This window comes from Biomphalaria glabrata, chromosome 1, assembly GCF_947242115.1.
Source record: "Biomphalaria glabrata chromosome 1, xgBioGlab47.1, whole genome shotgun sequence".
Taxonomy (NCBI): domain Eukaryota; kingdom Metazoa; phylum Mollusca; class Gastropoda; family Planorbidae; genus Biomphalaria; species Biomphalaria glabrata.
Genome location: NC_074711.1, coordinates 71529872 through 71557870, shown reverse-complemented (window position 1 = coordinate 71557870; position 27999 = coordinate 71529872). Strand labels below are relative to the sequence as shown.

Genomic DNA, 27999 nt, shown 5'->3' with positions numbered 1-27999 from the left:
GTTTTTTTGGCATAGAATATTCCTAATCTAATGGCCTTCTTTGGTTTAGGTCAGTTAGTATTACTTCTGAATCTCATTATATATATAGGGTATATATATATATAATTATATATTGTTAGACACCTTATTTATATAGGTTAGTTATTTTAGTTATTTAGCGACGCACCATAGTAGACGCATATTGAACGGGACTAGTGACGTTTGGGATATGTTGGGTTAGAGACCGGAAAATCAGTTAGCGTTAGAACATTCCAGGGTAACGACGTGTTTAGTGACAGAGACTTCTACTGTGGCCTTTTATCATAATAAATATATATTAACTTGTTCATCATCGTTGACTACATCTCTTCACCTGTTACAATCGATGTGCCAGTTCTTGTTTGTATTGTTGTGCAACTACAAGTAATACACCCGGACAATTACACCCAAACGATTGCAGAGTAATTGGTTGACTTCAAGACAGCCTGAACTAGCAACATCACAGTGGCGACCCCGAACCTCGAAGCCGGACCCTGATGAAGACGAACATCGAACCGGACCTCGAAGCAGAACGTTTACTCAGGTGAGGGTCGTGCACTCGAAGTTATAAGATTTCATCGGAGTACGGCTGAACACAGCAGTATCGCAGAGTGACTTTGTTCTAGATCTACATACAGTCATCGCCTGTTTGATCGCACGTTCAACGAGCCGTTAACTCAGGGTGACCTTCGTCAGGACCGTAATCATCGCAACGCCTGATCTTCATATGCTGAATCGACCTACAACCAGAGAAACCGTTCATTCATAACGGGTGAGAGATCGTTAGTGAACCTGTTGGACATATTTTTTCTTCGTCGTAGGAGCCACGTCGAGTATCAAGTTTTACCTCGTCAGTTTCGAGAAGGACAGTTTGCCCGCTGTCAGAAGTATTGTGAGTACTACAAGTTTGGTAGCTAACTAAATCGAAATCGCTCTGTCGTCTTACCCTTGGAGAGATTCTTGTGGAGCAGTTTGCTCATTGAACCGGTTGCTTGCCACGTTTATAACGGTCACTGTGTTTAACCTTTGGAAGGTTAGTGAAGTAATCTTTATCAGTACTGAACATTGATATATCTAGTATTCGTCGGTCTAGACCATATCTAGACTTGTTAGCAGTGAAGTTGTGGAAACAGCTACATCCACTTAATTTCGTTGAAAACCGTTAATCGTCTAACGGAACGTCGTTGGAGGTGACCTTGGTTTCACCTAGTCTACATTGGACAGTTTGGTCTAATGAAGCAGAGTACAACAGCAAACTTCGTCGTACTACCAGAGTAGCAGCAGAAGCAGTGAACTATTTTAGAGAACCGTTATTCGTCAGCCCAGATCAAGTCATCGTCGAGAAAGTCGTTATTCGTCAGCCCAGATCAAGTCATCGTCAAGAAAGTCGTTATTCGTCAGCCCAGATCAAGTCATCGTCAAGAAATTCGTTATTCGTCAGTCGTCCAGATCAAGTTGCCGTCAAGAGACTGTTATTTGTCAGTAGTCGTCTACACAAGTCAAGTCATCGCCAGAAGAACCGTTAACCTATTCGTCAGTAACTGTGTACACAAGGTCGTCGGAACTACACATACGCTCATCAACAGTCGTCGAAGAAACTGGAACATTTTGCTGTGGCATATCAGGACATCTGTGGCATTACGTGGGATACTGGTAGCACCGGAGAACAGAGTCAGAACTGGAAGAGAGGCAGTGGAATTTGTTGTGATCTAGCATATTCGGGAGTCCGAACAAAGGGATCTTTCTTATCAAAAGCTAAGTGCCATTTTTCTTATTAGTATATGTTTAGATTGCCCTTAGAAATAGATTTTGTCTAAATTTGGTACGTTAGCCTGAGTAAAATCAGGTGGTGCGCCTTAAAACCCGTCGGGGTAGAAGACGTAATTTAGATGAAAAGCTATATTATACGTTTAGGGTTGTAATTTGTTTTGTTTGTGTAAACGTCATATCCGTTGTTGCCTGGTTACTTCGTGACGTTATCATTGGGTGCCATATTGTCACATCCCAACCCATAGTGATAGTCTCATTTAATTATTTCATTTGTTTATATTATTTTAAATTATTTATTTTTATTAATTTAATTAGATCTGTATTTTTTTTTTTTCACTTAATGATAGAAAGTGCGGGTAGGATTCTTTTACTGTGAATCAGACTAAAATAATTTTAGTTTGAGCGGTTAAAATCAATTATGATTTTGCCATGAGAATAATGCCGAAACTGGCTATGTAGTCAAACACTGTCGTCTGGCTAAATATAGATCTGCAAATTTTGTACATCTCTTTGGTACAATTTAATTATCTAGACTCTACTTTGAAATATTATTAAGTTGAAGATGAATGAAGGTAGTACATTCTAAATATATATATCTTGTTGAAGATATATTTGACATTTTATGAACGTATCTGTTTTATATGGTTAAATAGAACCATAATCTACTCTAGATCTAGACTCTAGACAGTCTTTGAATTTACTCTAAACACTTCACTGTGACTTCAGTCATACCAGGTTTTAAAATTGATCATAGTTATTCATACTAGATCTAAAAGTCATAGTGCTCTTGATAACTATAGATCTAAATAGTATTATTATACATACTATAATATACTAGATTTAAATTTGTGTGTAATACTGGACCTAATATACAGATTTGAATATAACCATAATAACTCAGACTAGATTTACACATTTACTAAATCTATAGATAGAGACATAACACTTAAAACTGGTATAAAAGTGTGTAAAAACTTTTAAAGTATAGCCATAACCAATATAGGCTAAGTAAAAATATATATAAAATATAAAACACAATGGCTACATCATCATATGTGGACCTTAAGGAGGTTAAGGAAACAGCTATGCAGGATGGAAAGGCCATGGAGTTAAAAGGAAAGGACTTAGCAGCTTATGTACAGCAAGTTGTGAAGGAGGAAACAGAACGTCAAAGACAAGAGATAGAAAGACAAGAAGAACGTCAAAGACAAGAGATAGAAAGACAAGAAGAACATCAAAGACAAGAGATAGAGAGGCAAGAAAGGATCAGAAAGGAAGAATATGAAAAGCAAAAAGAAGACCAAGAAAGGCAGAGAGAGCATGAAGCTAAAATGGAGAAGATGAGATTGGACGCAGCACAAGCCAGAGCCCAAACTGAACAAAGAAATAACACAAATAACTCAAATAATTATACCACTCAAAGAGACAACCCTAATTCACAGACATGGCTAAAGAGAAAGATACAAAGTTTTGATGAACAGAAGGATGACATTGGTGATTTTCTGAAAAGATATGAGGCAAAAATGTCTACATTTAATATGCCTGAAGAGGAATGGTCTGAAATACTGATAGACTTTGTTCATGGTCAAGCTCTAACAATATGCCAAAATCATGACCATCATATTGATGATAGCTATCAAGTTTTAAAAAGAGAATTATTGAATGCATATGGTCATAATGCTACAACTTTTAGAAAGAAATATTTTGACAATATACCATCATTAGGAATAGAACCCCAAACCACCATTAATATGGAAAAGGATTTTTTCAATAAGTGGGTAAAATTAGAAAAAGTGAATAACTCTTATGAAGGATTAAAAAATTTTATTCTAGTGGACAACTTTGTAAATAAATGTGATCCTCAGTTACAATCTTTTATTAGAGAAAGAAACCCAAAAACTATAGATGAAATAACAGAAATAATGAGAGTATACAAAAATGCCTATCCAAATAAACCATTTTCTGATAGGGATAAGAGCAAAGTAGATTTAATAGGATACACCAGAGAAAATGTTGATAGAAGTAGAAATAGAAACAGATCAAATAGTGGAAATAGAAAATATAGTGAAATAACCTGTTTTAAATGTCAAGGAAAAGGTCATATAGCAGCTAACTGTAGAAGAGGGAATAGTAGGTCTGGAAGTAGAAATAGATACAATGAACAAAATAACAATAGATATAGGAGTAGAGATAGGAATGACAAGGGAAATTATAGAAATAGGAGTTACAGTAGGGAATACAAAAATAAAGGTACAGATAGGGTATATTTCATGGAAGGAAATAGGAACAATTTTGCAGTGTACCCAGGGTTTGTAGATAGAATTCCAGTGGAATTAATCAGGGATTCAGGTTGTAACACTTTGGCAGTAAAAACTAAATTTGTCAAACCTCATTGGTATAAAGGGTTTACTAGGAAAGTAGAATTAGCAGATGGCACTGTAAGGGAATTTAAAGCTATAAGGGTATACATTGAAACCCCATTTTTCACTGGTTATTGTGATGGCATTGCAATACCAGAAATGAGATATGATATGTTAGTAGGAAACATAAAAGGAGTTAAAGAATGTTCAAGAAAAGAATTAGAAGACTGGCAAAACAAATACAAAAACATAAGACAAAATCATGAAAACATAGAAACACAAAATATAACAAGTATGATAATAACAAGATCAATGGATAAAAAAGATGAGAAACAGGAAAATACAATAAATGTAATAAGTAATGATAAAGAAAAAGAAACCAGTAATGTAATACAAATAGAAAATACAGATGTTAAGGAAAGAGAGATAGAAAATGAAACACAAAATAGTCTTGAAACACAAATATTTCAAAGTGAAAAAGAAACAACACCCACATTTGCATTAGAACAAATGAATGACAATATTATTGGGAAAATTTATTCGAGAATATCAGATAAAAACAATAATAATCCAATGGAGAAATTTTGCATAGAGAATAAAATATTGTTTAGACAAACAAGTAATGATAATAAGAAAATAAAACAACTTGTCTTACCACAGAAATATTGGAAAGATGTTTTAATCATGACACATGATAATAATTTAGCAGCACATAGGGGAGTAAAGAAATGTTATAGGAATTTGTCAAAACAAGTATTTTGGCCCAAAATGAAAGCAACAATCAACAAATACATAAACTCATGTGACATATGTCAAAAGAGATCTAACAAAAGCCTAGTGAATAAAGCACCTATTCAAGAAATGGATGAACCTACAGCACCATTTCAGAAAGTATCTATTGATTTAATAGGTCCTTTAATTCAAACTGAAAATAATAACAAATACATTCTAACAGTAATAGACATGTTTAGTAGATACCCAGAGGCAATCCCATTATCAAATACAAGTGCAGAAAATATCATTAATGCCATAACTCAAAAAGTAATTACAAGACATGGTATACCTAAAATTATATTGAGTGATCAGGGATCTCAGTTTAAGTCAGAACAATTTAAGAAATGGACTAAACAATACAATATACAACACATATACTCTTCGGTTTACCACCCGGAGAGTAACGGTTTATGTGAACGATATGGTGGATCATTAAAAAGATCACTAACAAAGATAATTCAGAATAATCAGAACAAGTGGGATCATTACATTAACTATGTACTATTTGCTCATAGAAACAACATCCATGAAGCAACACAATTTTCACCATATGAAATAATACATGGAAGAAAACCCAGAGATGAATTAGATGTTTTTAAAGAAAATCTAATAGACAATGAGAATAAATTAAATAATGACAGTGAAACAACAATCACAACAGAATTGAAAGAAATATGGACTCAAGCATATAACAACAATAAGAAGTATAAACAAAGTGCTCATGAGAATATAAATAAGAAAAGACAATTGAAAACACTAGAAGTAGGAAACAATGTATTAATATTGATAAATGACCTGAAAAATAAAATTGTTAAACAATGGAAAGGTCCATTTAAGGTGATAAAACAAATTAGTGATGTGAATTATCAAATTGAAATAAATGGGAAAATTAAAACATATCACATAAATAATTTGAAACTGTATCATGCTAGAGAGGATGAGTTAATACAAAACATTCAGGAGGAAATAGAAAATACATTTTCAGAAAGAGAAGAATGCTTGATGATAATAACAAATGAAAATCACAATGAAAATGATATTAAGGAAATACCTGTAATAGAAACAAAAGAGAATCAAACTTGGCAAAAGATTAATCTTAATAATTTAACTAAGGAAAAGTCAAAAGATATAACTAAAATAATACAAGAATACAAAGAAATTTTTTCCAGTATACCAGGAAAAACTAATATTATTAAACATGACATTAAAGTAACAGACTCAAAACCTATCAAGCTTAAGCCATATAGAATACCGCTACATTTACAAGACAAAGTAAAGAAAGAAATAGACAATTTACTAGAATCAGGTATAATTGAGCCATCAACATCTCCTTATGCTTCACCAATTGTGATAGCCAAAAAGAAGAATGGAGATATAAGGTTATGTATTGATTATAGGAAACTTAACAACATCACAGAATTTGACCCATATCCAATGCCAAATATAGAGGATATTTTACATAAATTAAATGGAGCAAAATTTTTTACTAAATTGGATTTAACTAAAGGTTATTGGCAAATACCTTTAACAGAAAATGCAAAACCTTACACAGCATTTGTAACACCATATGGTATTTTTCAATGGAATTATATGAGTTTTGGATTAGTAAATGCACCTGCCACATTTAATAGAATGATGAACATGATAATTGGAAACAAAGAAAATGTTATTTGCTATTTGGATGACATATGTATTTTTAATAATAGTTGGGAGGAACATTTGGTAGATGTAAAAGAAGTATTCAAAATAATAAAAGAAAGTGGACTTACAATTCAAGCAGAAAAAGTAGAAATAGGATTGGAGGAAATAATTTTCTTAGGACATAAAATAAATAACAACATGATTAGCCCTATTGAAGATAACATAAAGAAAGTACTTAATATTGAAATACCTACAACAAAAAGACAAATTAAAAGTATATTGGGAATAGTAAATTATTACAGAAAGTTTATAAAAAACTTAGCAGAAATAGTGAATCCACTAAATGACTTACTTAAAAAAGGAAAACCTCAAAAAGTAGTTTGTAATGAGGAATGTGTGAAAGCTATTGACAGAATTAAAGATGTTTTTAGTCATGAACTAATATTAAGACTACCTAATAAAGACAAAATATTTTATGTCACAACTGATGCATCTGGTAATGCTATTGGTGGTTGTTTAATGCAGAACTATGATAACTTACATCCTATATTATATGTAAGCAGAAAATTGTCAGAGGCAGAAAAAAAATATAGTGTCATTGAAAGAGAAGCCTTAGCTGTAATATGGGTAATTACTAAGCTAGAGAGCTATTTAATAGGAAGGAAATTCATATTATTAACTGATCATAAACCTATTCAATATATACAGCAAAAGAGCATGAAAAACAGTCGTGTTTATAGATGGTTCTTAGCACTACAGGAATATAAATTTGAAGTGAAAGCTATTAGTGGATCTGTGAATATTGTAGCTGATCTATTGTCTAGAATGACATTGAAATGAAATACTTTTGTAAATAAACTATGATTATATTGAGTATGTAATATATATTAATATATTGACACCATTTATATGTTATGAAAAAGGGAGATAAGTAAATTTGATGTTAAGCATTTAAAAGTAAGTATGGATATTTTTTTTGTGTGAATCATTTCATATATCATTGACGAAAGTTAGTTCTATGGAAAAGGGTGAGTATAAAAGAAAAATGGACAAAAGCGTATAAAAGGGTGGTAAGAAAAAAAAAAAAATTTTTTATTGAATGTGTAAATAAAGTTTGTAATTGTTTTTTGAAATATTGTATTTTATCAGATTACTGTCAGTGAAGAACAATTGTGACTTGTGAGGTGCCCATAGGATGCCACATTTTCCTCTATGATGAACTGTGTACTAAGGAGGATGATTCTGGAATGTTATGAACTGTTATGAACATTGACATGAATATGAGGAACTGTCAAGATGAAGATGTCAAGATGAAAATGTCAAGATTTTATGTTTGTGGTCTTCCCCTTAAATTGAAAATGCCCTTGTAAGACTTGACAGTAGTGGAAAAATATTGACATATTTTTTTTTCAAGGGGGGGAGGAATCTGTTAGACACCTTATTTATATAGGTTAGTTATTTTAGTTATTTAGCGACGCACCATAGTAGACGCATATTGAACGGGACTAGTGACGTTTGGGATATGTTGGGTTAGAGACCGGAAAATCAGTTAGCGTTAGAACATTCCAGGGTAACGACGTGTTTAGTGACAGAGACTTCTACTGTGGCCTTTTATCATAATAAATATATATTAACTTGTTCATCATCGTTGACTACATCTCTTCACCTGTTACAATCGATGTGCCAGTTCTTGTTTGTATTGTTGTGCAACTACAAGTAATACACCCGGACAATTACACCCAAACGATTGCAGAGTAATTGGTTGACTTCAAGACAGCCTGAACTAGCAACATCACAATATATAGCCTATAAAACACGAACTATGATAACTTAATTGTCTTTGAAAATTTAGATAAGGCTTTGACAATCAATAATCCCTTTCCCTACTATATTCCTATATATATATATATATATATATATATATATATAGACATTGCCAGTGACATATTTTTGTGGAGACGGCTTGCTGTCCAATGCGCAGAACGGCGCGGGTGGATCTAAGTGGATCTAAGTCTAAGTAAAGTAAGCACAATTAATAAACAATTAATAAACAATAAAAATGTAATGAATTATGTGCAGGCAGTTTAGAAAATAAAAGAGTATCAAGGATTGTAAAAGCTGAAGGAGGTGCTCAACAAAAACCAGGGAGTTTTCATTTGTTTAAGTTATATATATAAAGCGCGTACAAAATAGCGTCGATAAAATAGCGCGGACTTATTTATGATATATATAATAAGTACCGGATTTTAGTAAGTGAAGGTCCTGGGCAGGATTTTGTTTTGTACTGCCATCTAAACAGAAGCCGCATATGTTCGCCACTTCGGAAAACTGTTGGAGCTGACATAATAACTCTTTCTCCACAGAGTTTGCGATGTCAGATTTTGAGAAGGCAAGTCAAAATGCAGTAAGCACACAGTGTTCCCTGCGACCAGACTTGTCAGTTGTGTATTCCATCTTGGACTAAATCTCCGATGTAATGTAAAAGATGACATAATCTCGCATCTACATATCGTGATGATAATAATGTTGGCATGTTTGTCAAGATTATGTTAATTAGCCCTTTTATTTGTTCCATCTGCCAATGAAAATAGGCCTACTGCCTTCGAAGAATTAAATAATTATCGGCCAGATTTTGTAGGGAATTAGTGTGGCTACTGGGAGGAAAACTACATTGGTCGCAAAGTGACTCCAAGATTTCCGATAGCATTATGGAATGTTAGAGATAGAGTACAGAACAAATTAACAGGAACAAATCAATTCAGTGGAGATTACATCATGCATTTCCTCTGACGATTAAAGCTTATCATACCAACGTCTACAAGTTGATCACTCTTTTCATGAGAGTAGAGAAGTACATTGAGAGCAGGGCTACACTGGGAACAGGAGTACACTTGGAACATGAGTACACTGAGTGCATGGGTACACTGCATGAGAACTTCAGTACACTGACAGCAGGGGTACACTGGGATCATGAGCACACGGAGAGCAGGGGTACACAGAGAACATGAATACACTGGGAACAGGAGTACACAGGAAACATGAGTAAACTGAGAGAAGGTGTACACAGAGAACATGAATACACTGGGAACAGGAGTACACAGGAAACATGAGTACACTGAGAGAAGGTGTACACAGAGAACATGAATACACTGGGAACAGGAGTACACAGGAAACATGAGTACACTGAGAGAAGGTGTACACAAGGAACATGAATACACTGGGAACAGGAGTACACTGAGAACATGAGTACACTGAGAACTTGAGTACACTAAGTGCAGGATTCTTCGATACAGTGCTGGAGAACGAATTAAAGCTGCAAGCAAGACAAAGTACCTCAAACTTATTATATGTATATACTTTTTGCCAATGTATGGAAACAAGCCACTGGTGGAGTTTCTATGTGACACTGCATACAATTTGACCGTGAGCGTCATTTTTTACAAAGCTTATATCAACTCAGTTTGTGTGGTAAAAAGTTTGTAGGCCTACATGTTATTTCTCCCACACCCATTCTCGGATCAAGTTGAAACTTTGCACAATTGGCTTCTCATTGGCCTCCTTCAGTCGTAGAATGACTATGGTTCATCTGGAACACTTTTTCATGTGGCTGTGGACGCCTGTGGAGCCCTATTTTGGAGAGATATTCCCGTTCACATATATTACAGTTCAAGGCGGCTTTCGCTTTGGTGGTAGAGGAGCTGGCCATTTTTCGCATGGTACGCTTTTCTCCAAGAGATGAGGCCCATGTTTTCTCGCTGTCTATAGCTTTCTTGGTCACAGTCTCTCTCCAACTAGTGCGGTCTAAGGTTATGTCTTCCCAATGGTCAGTATCAATGTTCACTGATTTTAAATCCCGTTTTATTACATCCACGTAACGGAGGTGGGGGCGACCAGTTTTACTTGAGCCAGACGAGAGTTGTCCGTAGAGAATGATTTTGGGGATGCGATTGTCCTCCATCCGGCGAACATGTCCGAGCCAGCGTAGGCGGCGTTGCATGAGGACTGTAAAGATGCTGGGAAGGACTGTTCGGGCAAGGATCTCAGTATTACACACTCTCTCTTGCCATGTGATTTTCAAGATCCTTCGGAGGCAGCGCAAGGGGAATGAGTTTAGTTTTCTCACTTGCTTTGCACAATTATTCATGGCTTAAAAAAACATGAATCAAAAAATGTACCAATTACTGAATTAATTACTAGTAATTTTTTTGATACCATCAAGGGTAAATTAATCCTTCAGTATTCACGATACAGCTAAATATATAGGACTTTGTTCCTTCAGATAAGTGAACATAATATTTCTCCCACACCCATTCTCAGATCAAGTTGAAACTTTAACCAATTATTTATTGTACCTAGAAAACAATTTAAACAAAATTATCTCATTACTCAATTATTTATTGGTTATTTATATTTGTTTAAATTATTTTGATATCAAATACGGGAAATAAAATTTACATTTTTGAGCTATAGTTGTAATTGCAGAGTTCTTTTCCGTACATAAGCTTTGATTTTTTTTTAAAGGATTTTTATATTTTGTGTGTTGTAAATCTGACATGTGTGGAAGTATGAAAAGCTTGTTTTTCAAGTGTGTTTTTGGAATACAAATAAATATGATATATATTGAAATTATTCAATTTAGCTTATTAATAGTTGTATTCTATTATATTTTCATATTCACATTTTACACTATCTGAACTGTTTACTGCAAAATGACTGAAATTGTTGATTCCCTTTGAAGACTTTATATCATAGCTATTTTAAAAGTTATAGAAAACAAAAATCTTTAGAAGTTTTGATTGATACTGTTTTTTTTTTTATTTGATTTTAAAAAAAAATATTTGGATAAACTTTCTAAATTATATAATCAATATTTATTAATAATATAAATACGAATATTATTTGATGGCTAAGCATCCCAAATGGAGCTGCACAGAAACCTTCTCCCAGACTCCCCCTCCCTCCCTTAGTCCATTAAAGCAAAGTTTCAATCAAATTAAAATGTGTTCTTTTTTATTTATATTGATGACTTTTAAGGGAATATTAGTCTCATGTCTATAAGTAGATCAAATATTTTTAACAAAATCCAAATGAATTATTGAGCTTGTTTCTACCTCTAAATGTCATATCAGCTAAATAAAAGATTTTAACAAATAAATATACATATCTTGTTAAGAAACTTTTCTCATTCTAGTATTATCTTAGGACATGACGACAGTAGCAAATGTCTGAAAATGTTCTTGGGAAAGGAAAAAAATAGAGATATTTTTATTGGTAATAAAATTTGAAAAGCTGTCAGCTTATAAATTTCTCTGACATTCTAAGTGAAGCAAATGTGCCTATTAATACACAAAATTTAAGATTTCTTGCTATAGCATTTGTTTCCAAACATTCCCCAAAAAGAGGTTATTTGGCACCCCCCCCCTCTTTTCGATACAAACAAAAGTCAAATTCTATTTAAAACAAATATTCTGCAGAGTCAGTGTCTTTATGATCTATTACATCATTCAAAAATTAAATAGCATGAGATGCTAATAACTTACACACAATTATTCCCCCCCCCCCTCCTTTTTCCTTAATTTTCTCATTGAAAGGAGTTGACTAATTTTTGTTTTTAAACTAAAACTGTCCATAGAAGTTCCTTGAACTATTTATATACACAATCTAGACACACATGAAAAATACCATTAAAAAATGGCTTCATTCTTCATAGAAAAGTGTACAGCATACAAGTATATTTTATTAGATCAACAATTTCATAAAGTCAAATCTAAATATTTACATGGCAGAGTACACATTTTTAGGATGTTTTCAATTAACAAATTATATATATATTAGAAGTTAACTAATTATATGTATTAAATGTTTCTTAAATAATGCTGTTGCATTTTTAAAACATCAAATTTGATTATACCCCTTCAAACATTCACAAATTATTCATTTATTTGTTTTTTTGTGCTCTGGGGAGACATAATATGGTCAAAGACTATTCTAAAACTTTCAATCTAGTAAACTTTTGAATTTCATTAATCTATGTGGTTTTTAACTGACTATAAGCTGAACCATGCTTATCCATGGTCCCTGAGAAAAAATTTTTTTTTACAAGTCTGACAATCAAACTTTCTTTTAGAAATGTCACTAATTGAACCAAACTTGAAATCCACATATTGTTTTCATGAATGTTAAGAACTGAAAACTTAGCTAGTCAATGCACTGGACATGCCATTCTTTACTATTCTTAAATTATAATGGCATTTTAGAAAGATATTTATCTATACATATTTAACCATCCAGGAGCTGAAAAAGAAAACATTCCTTTGCAAAAGAAAACACCATTTAAGCTTTTGTTAGTTTAAATATTTGAATAAAGACATCATCTTAATAATGCTTTCTCATGGGTGAACTGACTGATGTCAAAGATCTCTGAAAACAATGCTGTTGATCTAAAAGTTAAGATTTATTGAGACAAATCTAAGTGTAAAAATGCCTAGTCTATCTTCCACATTACACCTCTGAAAAAGGGATGGTATCATAACAATATCCTTCCAAAGAGAATATAAAACTGGAAACAACTGTCATTGCCAAAGATCAATTAAAACAATTTTAAATATACGTTTCATACAATTCAAATGGATTGTTTTGGATTAACTTTAAAAAAAAGTGTACCACAATAACCCTGTAATTTTAACAAAATTTTGTTTATTTGTTTATTCTGAAATAAAAATTAAAAAGAGACTTTAAAACATTTTTTCTTATGTTATTTAAGTGTAGATGAAGATTGATATTTATAAAACATATTTACATATACACTTTGAGGGAGCATGATTATAAATGGTGGTTTAATTAACTGAGAGTAGGCCTAAAATATACTGAGTTTAAATTCTATATAAATGAGATGAAATAAAAACAGCTCACTTATAATAATTGGAAATATAAACATATACCCAGTACAAAGAGAGCCAATATATTAAATCATAAGCACAACAAATTTTAAACATTTATTCAACAAAGTAAAAGACAACCTTTTTTTTTTTTATAGCAATAGGAAACAAAACTATTAGCATAAGTAGCTAAAAGTGAAAGACCCACAAGGAGTTCCTTGACATTTCTAAACTTTCTTTCTTGCAAAGGCTGTAATATCTACACTATTTTCATAAAATTTTCAAAATAATTTTTCCACAAATGTTTTTATATTTTTACTTTTTTAAAAAGAGTTTTATATGAACATAAATTTTAAAATAAATAATCAGAATAATAATTGGATTTAGGTCTATGAAATTTGAAGTTGTTTTTTTTAAATGTATATATAAATTTATATGTAATATGTAAATACAAAGCAAAACAAAAACTCAAAAATAATTAATAAAATTATTGGACAAACTAGATAATTATTTTGGGTTTTTCAACTAGACACTGAAATTTTGACAAGAAAAAAAACAAACAAATATTTCACAATAATTTGGGCATAAGTTTACAAATATATTACAGCATAAATAATAAATGGAAACAAGATTGACAAATGATATATAAATAATAAAAGCTAACCTAAAGCTAAATGATTAGATGTGCTAACTTGTTTGTTTAATGTTTAATGTAAATGTTTCTCTTTGAACTTCTTTAAAAAAAAAAAAATTAATAAAGATTATTTTTCTACAGGTTAAAAAAAAAAATCTTAAAAATGATCATGAACAGATATTTGTTTTAACGAAAAAACAAAGAAACATTTCATCAAAATGATTTGAATAAAAAACAGCAATTTTGTATTTAGAACAGAAATTGAAAAGTTTAAAATGAGCAATGGAATATATAACATAATAATAATTATATCAGCATATTCTTTAACAAATAGAGAAACAAAACAATGTGTCACAAAGCAAACAAATAAACTAAATAATAAAATGTTAATTTTAATTCATAGAGAGAAAAATGCTTATAATGACAAAAAGTATACTGTATAGATTATTACACAAACCTAATACTTATGTAATAAATTTAATTCTAGAGTGAAAATAAAATAGTAAAACAAAAAGATATATAAGTGAAAATAAAATAGTAAAACATAAAGAAATATGAGTGAAAATAAAATAGTAAAATATACAGATATATACAAGTTTCTTACATAAGAGTTATGACTACTTTTCTACTCTTATACTATGCTAAAAGAAAAACATTTTTGAGGCCACCACAATATGGTATAAGCAAATATAATAATTATAATAATCTTAATTATCAATGAATATTTAATAGTGAATAAGTAAAAATCTTCATTGATACAATTAATTTTCTATCCATACATGTGAACATTTGCTATAAATACTTTTACATCATGTTGAATGACCCACGATTATTTACACTCTATTCTAAACAAATCTTTTATCCAGGAAAAAATGTTAGCTTTAGTAAGTCTGTGGAATCAATGCATGTGCCTTCAAACAAGATAGTTAGTTTGTTTAAATATATAACTTATTCAAATGTATATTGTTAAATAACTGTAATAGGAATTAAGTCATCTTCAGGTTTATGGGTTTAATAAAAAAAATTGGTTTCACATGGTATAATTTTGGTTTAAAAATGGAGCAATATGCCTCTGCACTTTAAACTAATTTAAATACAAAGTAATAAGTTATTTAGTAAAGTTAAATTCTTAAATATATTCATTTGAAAGGTCTACTCTGTATTGTGCACATAAAGGTAATTAGCATATTTTTTAATTTAAGTTTTATTTTATTTTTGGCTGTTGTAGCCTTTGTATATGTATATATTTCAATAAATTATACTTGAGAACAAAGATATTCAACTCCTCAGTGCTTCTAACCGTGCTTTCATGTCATCAATGTCACCATCATCATCATCCTCTTCCAGAGCAACAGCTGCAGCAGCCACACGAGAGGGACCAGCTCTTGCAGCTGGGGCTCTGGCACCTTCTGTTTCTGGTAGGGAGTCCTCCACAGCAGCTGGAGCTTTACCCAGTTCACCTGTATTTAAAAAATGAGGTACATTTAATGCAATAATATATAATAGGAAAAAGGAAACAGGTAAGTGATTCCAAACAAGGCTACAGGATACTGCATGAAAAAGTAAACTCAAAAGTTTAATGTTGGTGTCAATGCATTTGTTCCTACACATTGCGGCCAATTTGTCTAAAACAGCTGGGCTCTCCACTGATAGAATTCCCATTAGAAGGATAAGCACTTGCCCTCCTTGAGGAGATTGCCAACCCCACAAATTAACCTGTCCCTTATAGGGCAGGAGGGGAGCCACCAAGAGGTGATTAACACCTGCCATACTCCAAAATTTGGCATCAGCTACACTAAAAGTCCTACCCATCAGATGCCATTTTTTGTTATACCGATGGGTCGGAATTGAGGGACCCTGATAGATCTGGGTATGGGGCCATTATAGTCTACCCAGACCAGCAAGAACCAGATCGGCTCTCTGGTCCATGCGGCTTCGCTGTATGCTTCATGGACGCTCTGAATTAACAGGGATAACTCGGGTATTCAAGGCTATTAGAGCCCAAATGACCCAAAATGAAACTAGCGCTACAACTATGGTGCTAGTCATCGACTCTCACTCCAGTCTCCTAGCTATGGGTGGCGGTGGGGGAAGGCCGCCCATAATAGAAGAGGTAGTAGGCGCTGCAGATAACATCCACCGAGCCATTGGAGCTATCATTTTTATGCATTTGGCGCCCTCACATTGCGGCAAGAGGGGCAATGAAACGGCAGATACCCTTGCACGAGAGGGAGCTTTGGCAGTCACACACCTCTGAGCACCAAGCACGTTTTTACAAGCAACAGCAGAAATCCGAGCACTCATTCATGAGAAGTGATTAGAGTCCTGGGAGGAATACGACAGAGCATGTAGTGTCTGTTAACATATGCATCACCCAGATAGCGATGATCCGTGGTGTCGGTTAAGGAGGTTAGAACAAGCAATCATTGCACAGTGTAGGATGGAACATTGTACTGTTGGGGCATACTTTGCCTGGTTCCAGCCTAACTACAACTCCAGATGCCATCACTGTGGAGAGAGCGTCGAAACAGTGTCGCATATCTTGTATGAGTGTCCCCAGCTAGGAGAGCTAAGGGGGGGGGGCGTGTCTGAGCAGTCACTCGACTTGTATGGTAGCTATGAGGCATAATGTTGAATGGCCCAGTTTCTTGCCAGAGCACTATGGGAGGATTGAGTCCTTCTTGCTCTGATTTTTCAATAGGAGTTCATCTCAGGTGCTAAACTGCACATGGTGTATTTGTTTAGTAAGGTCAAGTAAGGAATATGTGTTGGTCAGCAAAACCTTGAGAATACCTTGAACAAAGGTTTTGTAAACAAATGCAATGGTCCAAAGAAAGATTGAAAGAAGAGTCAAGAAAAACATAATTGTTGAAGGAATGTTATGTCCCCTACATCCATTCACATACTATTATGCATTATTCGCCATTATTTAGATGTACTGTATGAAGAGTTATGCTCATACATACGGGACACAGTAGGAGTCAAGATGGCTAAATAAAAAATGTTGTTTATTATTTTGAAAGTGTTTGTTTTTCCATTCATTACTTTATTTCAACATGGTGGCAGAGGCAGTGACAGCCGACACTCTAAGCAGAGATATATGGCCCGATCAGGAAGATCTTCCTGACACCTGATACACTGTAGGACTGGACCTCCAAGACATAATGTTAAATAAAGTTAAAAATGTTGTCAAAACAGAGAGATGCAGGCTTTGAGACAATATATACTGAATAGTTTTGCCAGACAAGCATCATATTGTTACGAATCTCACTATCCAGGCTCTCTGCAAACTGCACCATACACCACCAACTTAAAGAACTTGACAACTCAGGGCTCCAATACTGTACAATTGGCAACACGTACACTGTACAAATATCTCTCCAATAACACCGTTCCGCCGTATCAACTCTTGCACTGGCCTCTCCATCTTGCTCCGGGCTTGCACTGGGTTCAACAGTTCAGGACTGACTTCACACACTAGGACTCGATCACAGACCAAGATCAAGACGCAAGTCGTCTCAACTGTACTTGACAGTACTCCGCACTGAACCGTCGTAATGCTCCGTACAGAACCACACCATTGAACTGTGCTGCAGTCGACCCTTTTCTGAACCTTCTCTCGTGAACCGTGCTGTATTGAGCCCCTTTTCTCAACCGTCTTGACTGCGACACCTCCGCTCTTATATAGGGTCCCTACTGGTCTTCTCGAACTGGACAGAACGCCGCTCGACGTTTCTAGGTGGTCAGATGACTACAACTCTCGTGACGCTCCTGAGCTCTGTTCATGACGTCGATCCTTCCCGAACCGTCGTGTTGACACTCGTCCCGGCTGACCGCCGTAACTCATCACGGTTGACAGCTCGTCTAGCGCTGGCCTGGGGCAATTTGCGTCGGCTGACTACACTCACACCACTACCCCCATCTGTGCCACCACCAGTTTTATAACAATATTATACCAGAACTTAAGACAGTATTTGGTCATGGCAGGTGTACTGATGTATGAGGATAGCCTTCTGATGAAAGGGGAGTAAATAATTAACCCAAGACCATTAAGAAAATAAGTTGAGATCAAATTACACTAAGCACATTTACGGTATGATTCTATGATGAGAAGGGCAAGTGACAAAGTATTCTGGCCTGGATTAAGTTTGAATTGAATTTTACTCTTAATTGAATTAATTTTGGCACTGCGTTTCTTCAATGTATCAATAAGAACCAGCAGAATTGTGAAGACAGCTATAACTTGAATATTAAAATTAAAAACTCAAAACATTAAAATACAATAAGCCACAGTCGAATTCAAGTTACAAGACAAATAAAATGTAAAAAAATGATTGATTTTTGTAATTTCACAGTCAGTTTTTAATGGATATATAGTGTTAAATAGATCTAATATTATTGCTATTATATTATTATTATAATGCTGTATTATCTTTTAGACACAAATACAATGTACAACTAGTTTATTTTAATGTGGAATGAGTTATGTGTGAAATAAGGATATAGACAGTTGTTTTTTTTAATGGTTTCAAATGCAAGAAAACAATACAAAAAAAAAAGTATTAATTGTCATGCATAAGATTTGTATCCTTGATTAGTCACCTGACAACAGTAATTGTAATTTTTTAATATTTATTCTAAACTTATGGCCTACAATTAAATCTTACTTTAATAGCATTATAAGTTTCACCTAAGAAAAAAAATCAGATTCTTCAGTCATGCATTGTGACAGTAGATGACAGTGAATGAAATGCAAACCTGTTATCATTATGTTGGCAACAGAAATGCACATTACTTAATAAATTAGATAACCCATTATTGTCCTCGAAAATATCCCTTGAAGATCGACAGAATTTTCAACAATTAACAGCCTTCTGTTTTTATCTGAACCTCTTTGAACAATTTAATTACTAGTCCCCATACATCGAACGTTTTGATTCTCATTTCATCTTTCTTATGCTCTGTGAATTGTAAAAAACTTATTTGCTTTAGAAATAGAAAATCCTTACCTGCTGTAATTTCATACAAGACTCTATCTACTTCCTCATCTGCTTCATCTTCCAAGTCCTCATCATCTAGGGTCTCCATGGCATCATCCATCATTTCTTCAATAATACCAGCCTATGGAGGGACGCCATAATTTAAGATCCAGCTAAATTTAAATGTTTTAACTAGAGAAAATAACCTGCACTTATGTTTTTATATTACATTACAATTTGGTTTTATATTTTTCAATCCTTTACTGTGTAGATAAAGTTTTCAGTATTTAGCACTGTATGATCACTTAATTTAAAGATATAATTAATAACATTTGTATGTGCAGTGTATTGTGTAGATTTCACATTACTGTTACAGAATCTAGTGGATTCTTTGTTCACACTAAGGAATAAATAGAATTAAGTTAAAAATTACAACTGTATCTCTGAACTACAATATTCAATGTAAAAGTTTCACTAGGTCTAGATGTATCAAACGAAATGAATACACCAACATACCCTGCCATACCTCTTCTTTCATGCTGTTATTTTCCAGATAACTCTAGCAATGTCTAAATGTCAATAGGAATTGTCTGCAATATTTTTAGTATTCTAAGTAGAGACTGGAGGAAATGACATCATATCAGCAAAAACTGTACTGAACAGGCCTGTAGGCCTACAATAGATTGTTTAAAGCAGTGATGCCCCACCAAATTCAACCTGCGGGCTATTTTAATTTCCGACACTCATGTCGCAGGCCACATAACCAAAAATGTGAAAAAAAAATAAAAAATCAACCTGGAACAATTTTATTAGAAACTTTGGATCTAGTACTTAATTAATTAATTGGTAATTGGAAGTTTATCCTCTTTTTTTCTACATGTCGGAAACTGGATTCATTTCTCTACTTAAAATGTGAGCAACATTATAGATAGTTTTACCAACAACTCTTTTTCTTATCTCTTTTTGGCAAATATTCCCATGGAACCTCCAATCTCCAGGTGTAGTTTAACTATCTTTTTATTCACGTCTCAAACCAAGAATGACATCATATTTTCTACATTTTGTACCAGTTTCGGCAGGCCGGATAAAACCATGTTCAGGGCCGGATTTGGCCCTGGGGCTGTATTTTGGGCATCACTGGTTTAAAGCATACAATTCTATTCTTTTGTGTGCATCAGCAATTTTAGTAGGTCTATTGGTTTGATTATTTGCTTGAAAGTATCTGTATTTTTTGAGGCACTGTGGCTGAATGGTAAGAGCTTGGCTTAGGGGTTCAAATACTGATTTTTATTTTCAGGATTTTAAGGGCGCCTCTAGTGTGTGCCAGACTTAAGTTAAAAGTAAAGGTGGTTGGTTGTTGTGCTTGGAGGAGTCCAGCTCCCATCGCCTCAGTGTTGTGCCTCCGTGGAAATGTCTATTAGTAGAGCTAAATAGGCTAAGTACTGGTAGCGAACAAGGCCTCAGCAGGATACCTTGAGTGAGCTTTTTTTAAATTTGTATCTCACTCGGGGCGGGGATGGAACAAATAGCTAGCACCCCAGTCCAACAATTCTGCCACACCAATCCACAAAGGGGGCTGTGATCAGTGTCCCATTAGCTGGAGTAGCGGTCCCTGCACGGAACAGTGTCGGTAAAGAAATATGAGATAAGCTCCCCATGGTTAGCGCTGCCCTCTGCCACTTATAACGAGTGGACCCAGAACTGGGAGCGGTGCGCCGTGTACGTACTACAGTCTCTTTACTTGCCCAGTCTATAGCTGCTACTACTGGGAGCCCTCAGACAGGACAGGGGTGAAGAGCCCCATGTCAAAGACCTGTTTGATTGACAAAAGCCTTTCTAACGATCAATGGGATAACGCCGCCATCAGCACTGATTGCTACTGGACTTCATTGAAGGTTGTTGTGCTAGCCACATGACACCCTTGTTAACAGTGAGCCATAGAAACAGCTGACCATTACATCATCTGCCCCATAGATCATAAGTTTTGATAGGGAACTTTATTTTTACTTTTTTTTTATCTGAATGTTTGATTGTCTAACAATTATTTCTATCAGAATAATTCTTTATATGATCATTAAATATTAATTTTAAAAAATTGTTTATACCTTCATCATTTCCTTTGACATTTCTCTCATTGTGGCTTGAATTTCTGGCACTTTAATCAGCTGCTGCATACTTTGCATCACTTCAGTACTTTTCCCTAAAGCACCAGCTACTCTCAGTGTAGCTGTGGAGGAGTACAGAAGTGTATGCAATTAAGTGTTGTTACTTTTAACTATAACATAAGGTTTTATTAGTCAATTAAAAACAAATAAAAACTCTCTAAATAAATATTATTAATTTTAAATTCGGGTGAGGGCAAAATGGCAATAGAGAAAAAGGTCTTGATGAAAGCAAATCTAAAAACAAAGATTTAAAATATGAAAAGAACTGTTGCATTCACACATATTACAAATAGACCTATCATCCAACGATGACTAGAAGGAATAATGTGGCTGATTCTAATGCTAGCTTATAATTCTTTGAACTGTAACTAGTGTCTTTAACATACTGAGCATAAAGTAACAAAAAGATTTTTGCACACACTTACAATAATGTCAAGCTATATTGTAACTCTTACCTAATTGGTGCTTCATACTCATTTGTACAGAATTCAAGTGAGCTTTGGATGCATACAGCTTATTGATTTGTTTATCAGCCTTTACTATTTCTTTAGCCAGAATCCTACAGGAATCTCTGTCCCCCTTTTTAGCAGCTTCTTTGACCATTCTTTTTGTTTTCTCTTCCTCACGCTGAATACCTTTTTATTTGTACATGAACAAATGTTTGTTGTCACATCCATTAGTTCAATAAAATCAATTTAATTAATTAAGATTAATATTTGCTAGTTATAATTGAAACTTATAGAATAACATCAAACCTCGTATCTGTCTCTCAATATTATAGCCTTCTTTTCGTAATTTGTGAGTCCATTCATTTACCTATTACAAAATGAATGATGTTATAAGTTTAAAAACATAATTAAAAAGTAAGTTAAGAGTTCAAAAACATTAACAAAAAGTAAGTTCAGAATTATTCAATTCAATGTATTTTTGTTCCATTTCTCCAAAGCAGATGACAGTTTTTAAGATTCTGGGGGGGGGGCTAAGTGGTTAAGCACTTGGCTTCCAAACCTGGGGTCCTGGGTTCAAATCTCGATGAAGACTGGGATTTTGAATATCAGGATTTTTGGCCGCCCCTGAGTTCACCAAACTCTAATGGGTACCTGACTTTAGTTGGGGAAAGTAAAAGCAGTTTGTCCTTATGCTGGCCACATGACACCCTGCTCATTAACCGTTGGCCAAAGAAACAGATGACCTTAACATCATCTACCCAATAGATCCCAAGGTCTTAAAGGAGAACTTATGCATGTAATGCTTTTATTTTTACCCCCACCCCGACAACTCACATCCATATAAGGGATGAGGACTAGATTATGAGCCTGTTTAATCATATGCTTATGAGCATATCAAAATAAGCATCCATTCATCTAGGGAAAGACATTCCAATCACACTTATACTGTTAGCAGAAACAAAAAAAGGAGGTGTTCAGCAAATAATAATGAATTCGACCAATTCTTGTTCACCTAACAGGGCAATATTGCAATAAAAAAAATTATTGGGATTAATAAATCTATGATTAGTTCAATGAGTAAATATGACCTAGATTGAGATATTTAGAGTACATAATTTTTGAATGAAAGAAAAAAGTGCGGGCTGCTAATTTGAAGACAGAGACCATGCTCACTTCCGGTGATCACGCAAGGTGAACTTGTGGCGAGGAGAGTGAGGCATACACAAAGTATGTGTAGTGTTCAAACCTATCAAACAGGCAGTGAGTGGCATGAGAAAGAACCATGTAAAGAATTATAAGTGTCTATGGGAAGGATGTGTGTGTGTGGGGGAAAGGGGGTTAAGGGGTAACAAAACAAACATACAAATTATGAAAACAAGAAGAAGGCCCAAGTATGGGAATTATAAGAGAGAGAGAATACATACACTTGAAAATGTCATGTTTATTAAATTTTAATATTTAATTTATAGATCTATATAGATTTATTTCTGTCTGTTTCAACAAATAGTTGATATAGCCATACATATAAATAAACTATAAATGATATATATAGGCCTATATATATATAAATATATATAGGCCTATGTATCTATATATCTATGTTGTCTTATTAGCAACCATTTAAGAAATATCCTTAACTTTGATATTTCCACCTTTCCTATATTTGCAATGACACCCAAGACGTCTTCCTTTCTAGAAGCATTTGTTATGTCTGAGGATCCTGATAATTTGTTGACCATTCCATAAAATAGTCCCACACTCCTTACATGGGAAAGGCTTTGAGAGTCAACCATGGGTAAACATCAGAAGCCGGAGACCCTTAGGCAGTTTGCAGTACTCAGTGCTACACCCTGGCTCTGCCTGCTACTCCACTGATCCCAAAATGTATCAATCAACATTTACCATTCCTTTGGATGCATCAGCTATATTGGAGGGGGGAACTGTTGTGTTCCAACCATAGTTATAAAATAATGCTCATGAATACATATTAAACTCATTCTTCAGATGGTCCATAATCCCTTTATGACGGTCGGAGGCCATATACTATAAATATATAATTGCAGAATTGAATCTACTTCGTTTAAAATACAATCTTAATCATTTTAAAAGAACATATATATATATATACCTGGTTACATGACAATTATTACATATGAAACGTTCAATGAAAAGGAGGAAGGACAAAAGCTGCCTTCAGTATAGAGGAATGGATTGACCCAATTTATTTTTAAATAAAATCTTAACTATTAGTTGTAATACATAGGCAACACAGCTATTTTTATTGTCTATTTATTTAAGATAGGGGGTTCAGTGATAAAATAGTTATTTACTTATATGCAATGAAACCACTATAGCTAGATGGATAATTTTGAGATATAAATGACACAAAAAGAATTTTGAAAATCGGATAATTAGTTCAAAAGTTATAAATTTTTTAGTTAATTATTTTGACCTCTTCTTTGCCTTTGTATTTTATTTATTTGTTTGTCCCACTTTTGGTTGTCTTGTCTTACATTGTCACTTTGAATTATTTTTTTAATCTATATAGATCTAATTATTATTTAGCTTTTAAATATATATTTTAAGATACATTAAAATTAATATTCCTGTGATTTTTTAATGTTATTTAACTTTTAATTAACATTATGAAATAATATTTTAAGTGAGAAAATACGTTCAGCTGACATGGCATTCATTCATTTGACCCATTTATACAGCCGGTAAGCACAAGGTGATTGGCTGGGCCCAGTCACGTGACCTACTTTTGACATCGCGAATGACGCGTAGGGGAAAAAAAAGAGGGCTGCGCGAGTGATTTGATTGGACCAAAATAAAAAATTACTTTCAATCAAAAGCCGCTGGAATTGTCAATACTTACAAAAAAACTAATTACACACATAGAATCGGCAAGTGATGAGCTTTAAAACGATGTTTGAAATTTTCTTAAGGGTCAACAGAATACGAAGATATTAAAAAGAGAAAACTTCAACCTGCAACAGTTTCGTACACACTTAAGCTATCTTAATATTTCAAACAGTAATGGAAACGTCATCCATTTCTGCGTACAACGGTGTATCACATGACTATATACGACTTATATTTACAAGAGGCTTTTAAAAAGAAAATGGGATACCCTAACCTCGTTTCGCGGTGAAGTGGGACAAAAAAAATACGGACGATTTTTCAGGCGGACTGAACGGCCTATTTAAGAAGAGGGTCTGCTTCAAGTTCACCAAATTAATAAAAATGTCTAACATAATTCATACTACAATTTACACATACCAGTTCCTTAGGTGAAGTCTGTTGTGTTTTGCCAAATAGACCCATTTGATTGCTACTAGACTGTAACTCTAGACTAGAGTCTCTGAGTTGGATTTATGTAGATTTTAGTAATTTAGTCTAGATTTTTAGATATAGAGCCTAGATCTAGATCTAATAAGGTAAAAAAAAAATACTTGAAAAGTTGAAATTAAATACAGTAGTCCAGTGTAATATTAAATATAAATTGTGAGTCACTGAGTGAACTGAGTAGAGTAGATGATCTAAAATCTAAATCTAGATTATTTTTTATTCTAGATCTAGATTCTAGATAAAGATAGATCTAGTCCTAGTTAAACTAGCCTAGTAGTATGTATTAATAGTACTCGATCTAGTAAAGTTTTTGGTAAACTTTGTTATTAGATTATTAAAGATACAATTAAATAGTATCTAGATCTAGACAGAATATATCCCAGTCTCTATTTAGTGGGCATTTCCTAGTACTAATACTTTGTCTAGATCTGGGTCTAGAATCTAGATTCTAGATCTAAAGACCACTAGTGAGTCAGAATATTGTTGACAAATCTTTATTATAAACTTCTGACACTGAAGAAATGTATGACCTATATTACAGAGATATGTATGAATGACACTATTGAACACTGGCCTATATATACATCTATTTTTTGTTTTCTAGATCAGTGGTTCCCAGAATTTTTCACTTGTGGACCCCTTTTATAGTCAAAACTTCTTACCGACCCCGAACTGAAAAGGCTACATAAATGTACAATTTAAAAATAAAAAAGCTCTATGTTGAAAACGTATATTGATATTATAATCTTGTTATAAAAAAAAATATTTTTTTTGATGAACATGAGATTTGATAAGGCTTAATATTTAGATCTTTATGTCTGGCTCAAAAAATGTTTGTGAGTTTTAATCGCAAATTCCCATCATGAGCACTAGATGTAATCTAATTTCTGGTCTTTTTTTTTACGTAATTAAAAAACAGTATATACACGGTAGGTTCTACCAAATAGAAAGACGGTAATGCAGTTAATCCTTAGACTACTTGTTTGCAGAATTTGTGCTAGGCCTATATATCCTTGTATCCTTGTTGGTTTAAGTTATTTATTTCTGGATATTTCAATTAAGCTGCTACTGCAATAATGTATTAATAATATTAATATGAACTCATATGTGTTAGCCAATGCGAAAAAGAGAAACAAAGTCTGGTATACATCCAAGTGAATATTGTTTTCAAATCGTTGAGAGGTCTTCTTCTCTATTTTGAAATTTAGAAAGATTTGGAAACTGAGGACATTCTCCTCTTCCCATGTTTTATTTGTTCAGAAGAAGTTTTGCAACAAACGAAGATATTTTATGCTTTTAGTTTTGATGAAATTTAACTTAATACCTTAACTTATATATAATTGGTCACCATGTATTTTTTAAAATAAGTTTTGTTAAATTTAGCAAATAAATAAGTTATAAAAGTAAAATACCCCCTGCTAGCTATAGGGCAGATAAAAAAAAAAGGTCACCTGCTTCTATGGCCGACGGTTGACGAGGGTGCAAATTGGCCAGCACAACAACCAACCGTCTATATAATTCCCCCAACTAAAGTCGGGAACCCATTTATAGTTTGGTGGATTCAGGGGCGTCCTAAAAATTACGTAGTTCAAAATCCCAGTCTTCAACGAGATTCGATCCGGTACCCCTCGGTTCGGAAGCTATCACACAACCAAATCAGTTATTTAGGACGCTGATCTAGAGCATTTGGCATGGAGATCAGTGCAGAAAATAGCAAAATACTAATTTGTGGTGGTGGAGATAGTATAAGATGTTGCATAATGTTGAATGGTCAAACATTAGAAGAAATTGACTCATTTAAATACATAACAATTTTAAGAGATGTATTATCAATAAAACAGATAATTAAGCACCGTTAAAGCTTGGCATCTGCTGCCATTAGCAAACTGTGGAAAGCATAGAGGAGTAGGCCTAACATATGCTTCCCAGTAAAATTAAAACTGTACTCCTCGCTAGTGGTCTTCATACTGTCATTTGGTTGTGAAAGTTGGATACTGAACTCCGAGGCTGAAAGAAGAATCCAAGCTTTTGAGAGGAAATGCTACTGAAAAATGCTGGGTATCAGATACCAGGAAAAGAAGAGAAATGACTTTTTACTTTTACAAGTCAATACTTAGGCTGGCAAAAAGAAGAACTCCTAGATATTGTGAATAGACAAAGACTGAGCTGGTTCGGTCATATTGTAAGACATAACTCTCTATCAAAAGCTATTCTTCAAGGTACACTGGAGAGAGCATGATCATCATCATCATCATCATCATCAAATTACATTTGAGTAAGAGCTTGAGAGGCTCAAATCCTCTCTTGCAAAAGCCCTGGACAGAAACCCTGCTGTCTTGCGTAGTGCATAAATGTAGCCATACAGGTCGAGAAGTTTTGGTTTCCCATGCCTGTCGAGACGTTGATCAGCTGGGGCAGTCAAACGGAATATGAGGCACGTTTTTTTCTTCTTCCCCGAAGCGGGGGCACCGTGAATCGAAATTTGGCCATAGCCGTGAGAAATATGACCCAACAGGACAATGGCCTGTCCTACACTGTGCTATAATAGCTTGCTCAGGCCTGGACAGCCTCCACCACGGCAAAGTGCGGTCAGGGCCTCATGCGCTCCCAGACTCCACAGGCTTTTTGGGATTTGAACTCTTCCCGCCGTCATGTCGTGTTATCCTGCTACAGATTTAGGATAGAACACACTCATGTTCACTTTGGAATAAACGTTTCTTTACAAATCAAACCAAATTTGAGCCTATATATGACCTACAAGTCTTTTTTTTTAAATAATTTGTATCAGAATAATCAGAATAGATATTTGCATTATAATGTGACATGGTTATTAGAGCTTTTTAATTTTATTTCTTCAAACTAGGTTAGTCTCAGAACTGGTAAATAGTGTCGAAAATTAAGTGTATTTGAAACACAAACAATTAGTCTGTCTGTCTTGCGGGAACCGCCTACAAATTAGTGTAAACAAAGCCTTAAACAT

General features: G+C 33.9%; 1 protein-coding gene and 1 long non-coding RNA gene across 3 annotated transcripts; one reads left to right on the top strand and one right to left on the bottom strand.

Annotated features, from left to right (window-relative positions):
• Positions 1–4: 4 nt before the first annotated feature.
• Positions 5–8203, top strand: LOC129923102 (uncharacterized). The gene is made up of 2 exons (XR_008775025.1): positions 5–2360; positions 7713–8203. It is a non-coding gene; the product is annotated as an uncharacterized LOC129923102 (long non-coding RNA).
• A 4069-nt stretch (positions 8204–12272) lies between these two features.
• Positions 12273–25483, bottom strand: LOC106073691 (charged multivesicular body protein 3-like). Of its 2 annotated transcripts, XM_056012492.1 has the most exons (7): positions 25124–25483; positions 24951–25010; positions 21975–22035; positions 21675–21854; positions 21160–21281; positions 19085–19196; positions 12273–15535 (listed from the first exon to the last, which is right to left on the bottom strand). In XM_056012492.1, exons 2-7 carry the CDS (start codon positions 24993–24995, stop codon positions 15354–15356), a joined length of 702 nt encoding a protein of 233 aa, XP_055868467.1. In that variant the 5' UTR covers positions 24996–25010; positions 25124–25483; the 3' UTR covers positions 12273–15353. The 2 variants fall into 2 exon arrangements, with proteins under 2 accessions (XP_055868467.1, XP_013089772.1); XM_013234318.2 differs by having other exon boundaries at positions 24951–25483.
• Between the last annotated feature and the right edge of the window lie 2516 nt (positions 25484–27999).

What these genes read in the sequence shown, in the direction of transcription:
- LOC106073691 (XM_013234318.2), bottom strand. Translation starts at nt 24,995, where the DNA reads ATGGGTCTATTTGGCAAAACACAACAGACTTCACCTAAGGAACTG. An exon ending in TATTGAGAGACAGATACGAG is followed by an intron (nt 21,855 to 21,974) that starts GTTTGATGTTAT and finishes ACAAATAAAAAG; the next exon opens with GTATTCAGCGTGAGGAAGAG. An exon ending in CTTGTATGAAATTACAGCAG is followed by an intron (nt 15,536 to 19,084) that starts GTAAGGATTTTC and finishes TTTTAAATACAG; the next exon opens with GTGAACTGGGTAAAGCTCCA.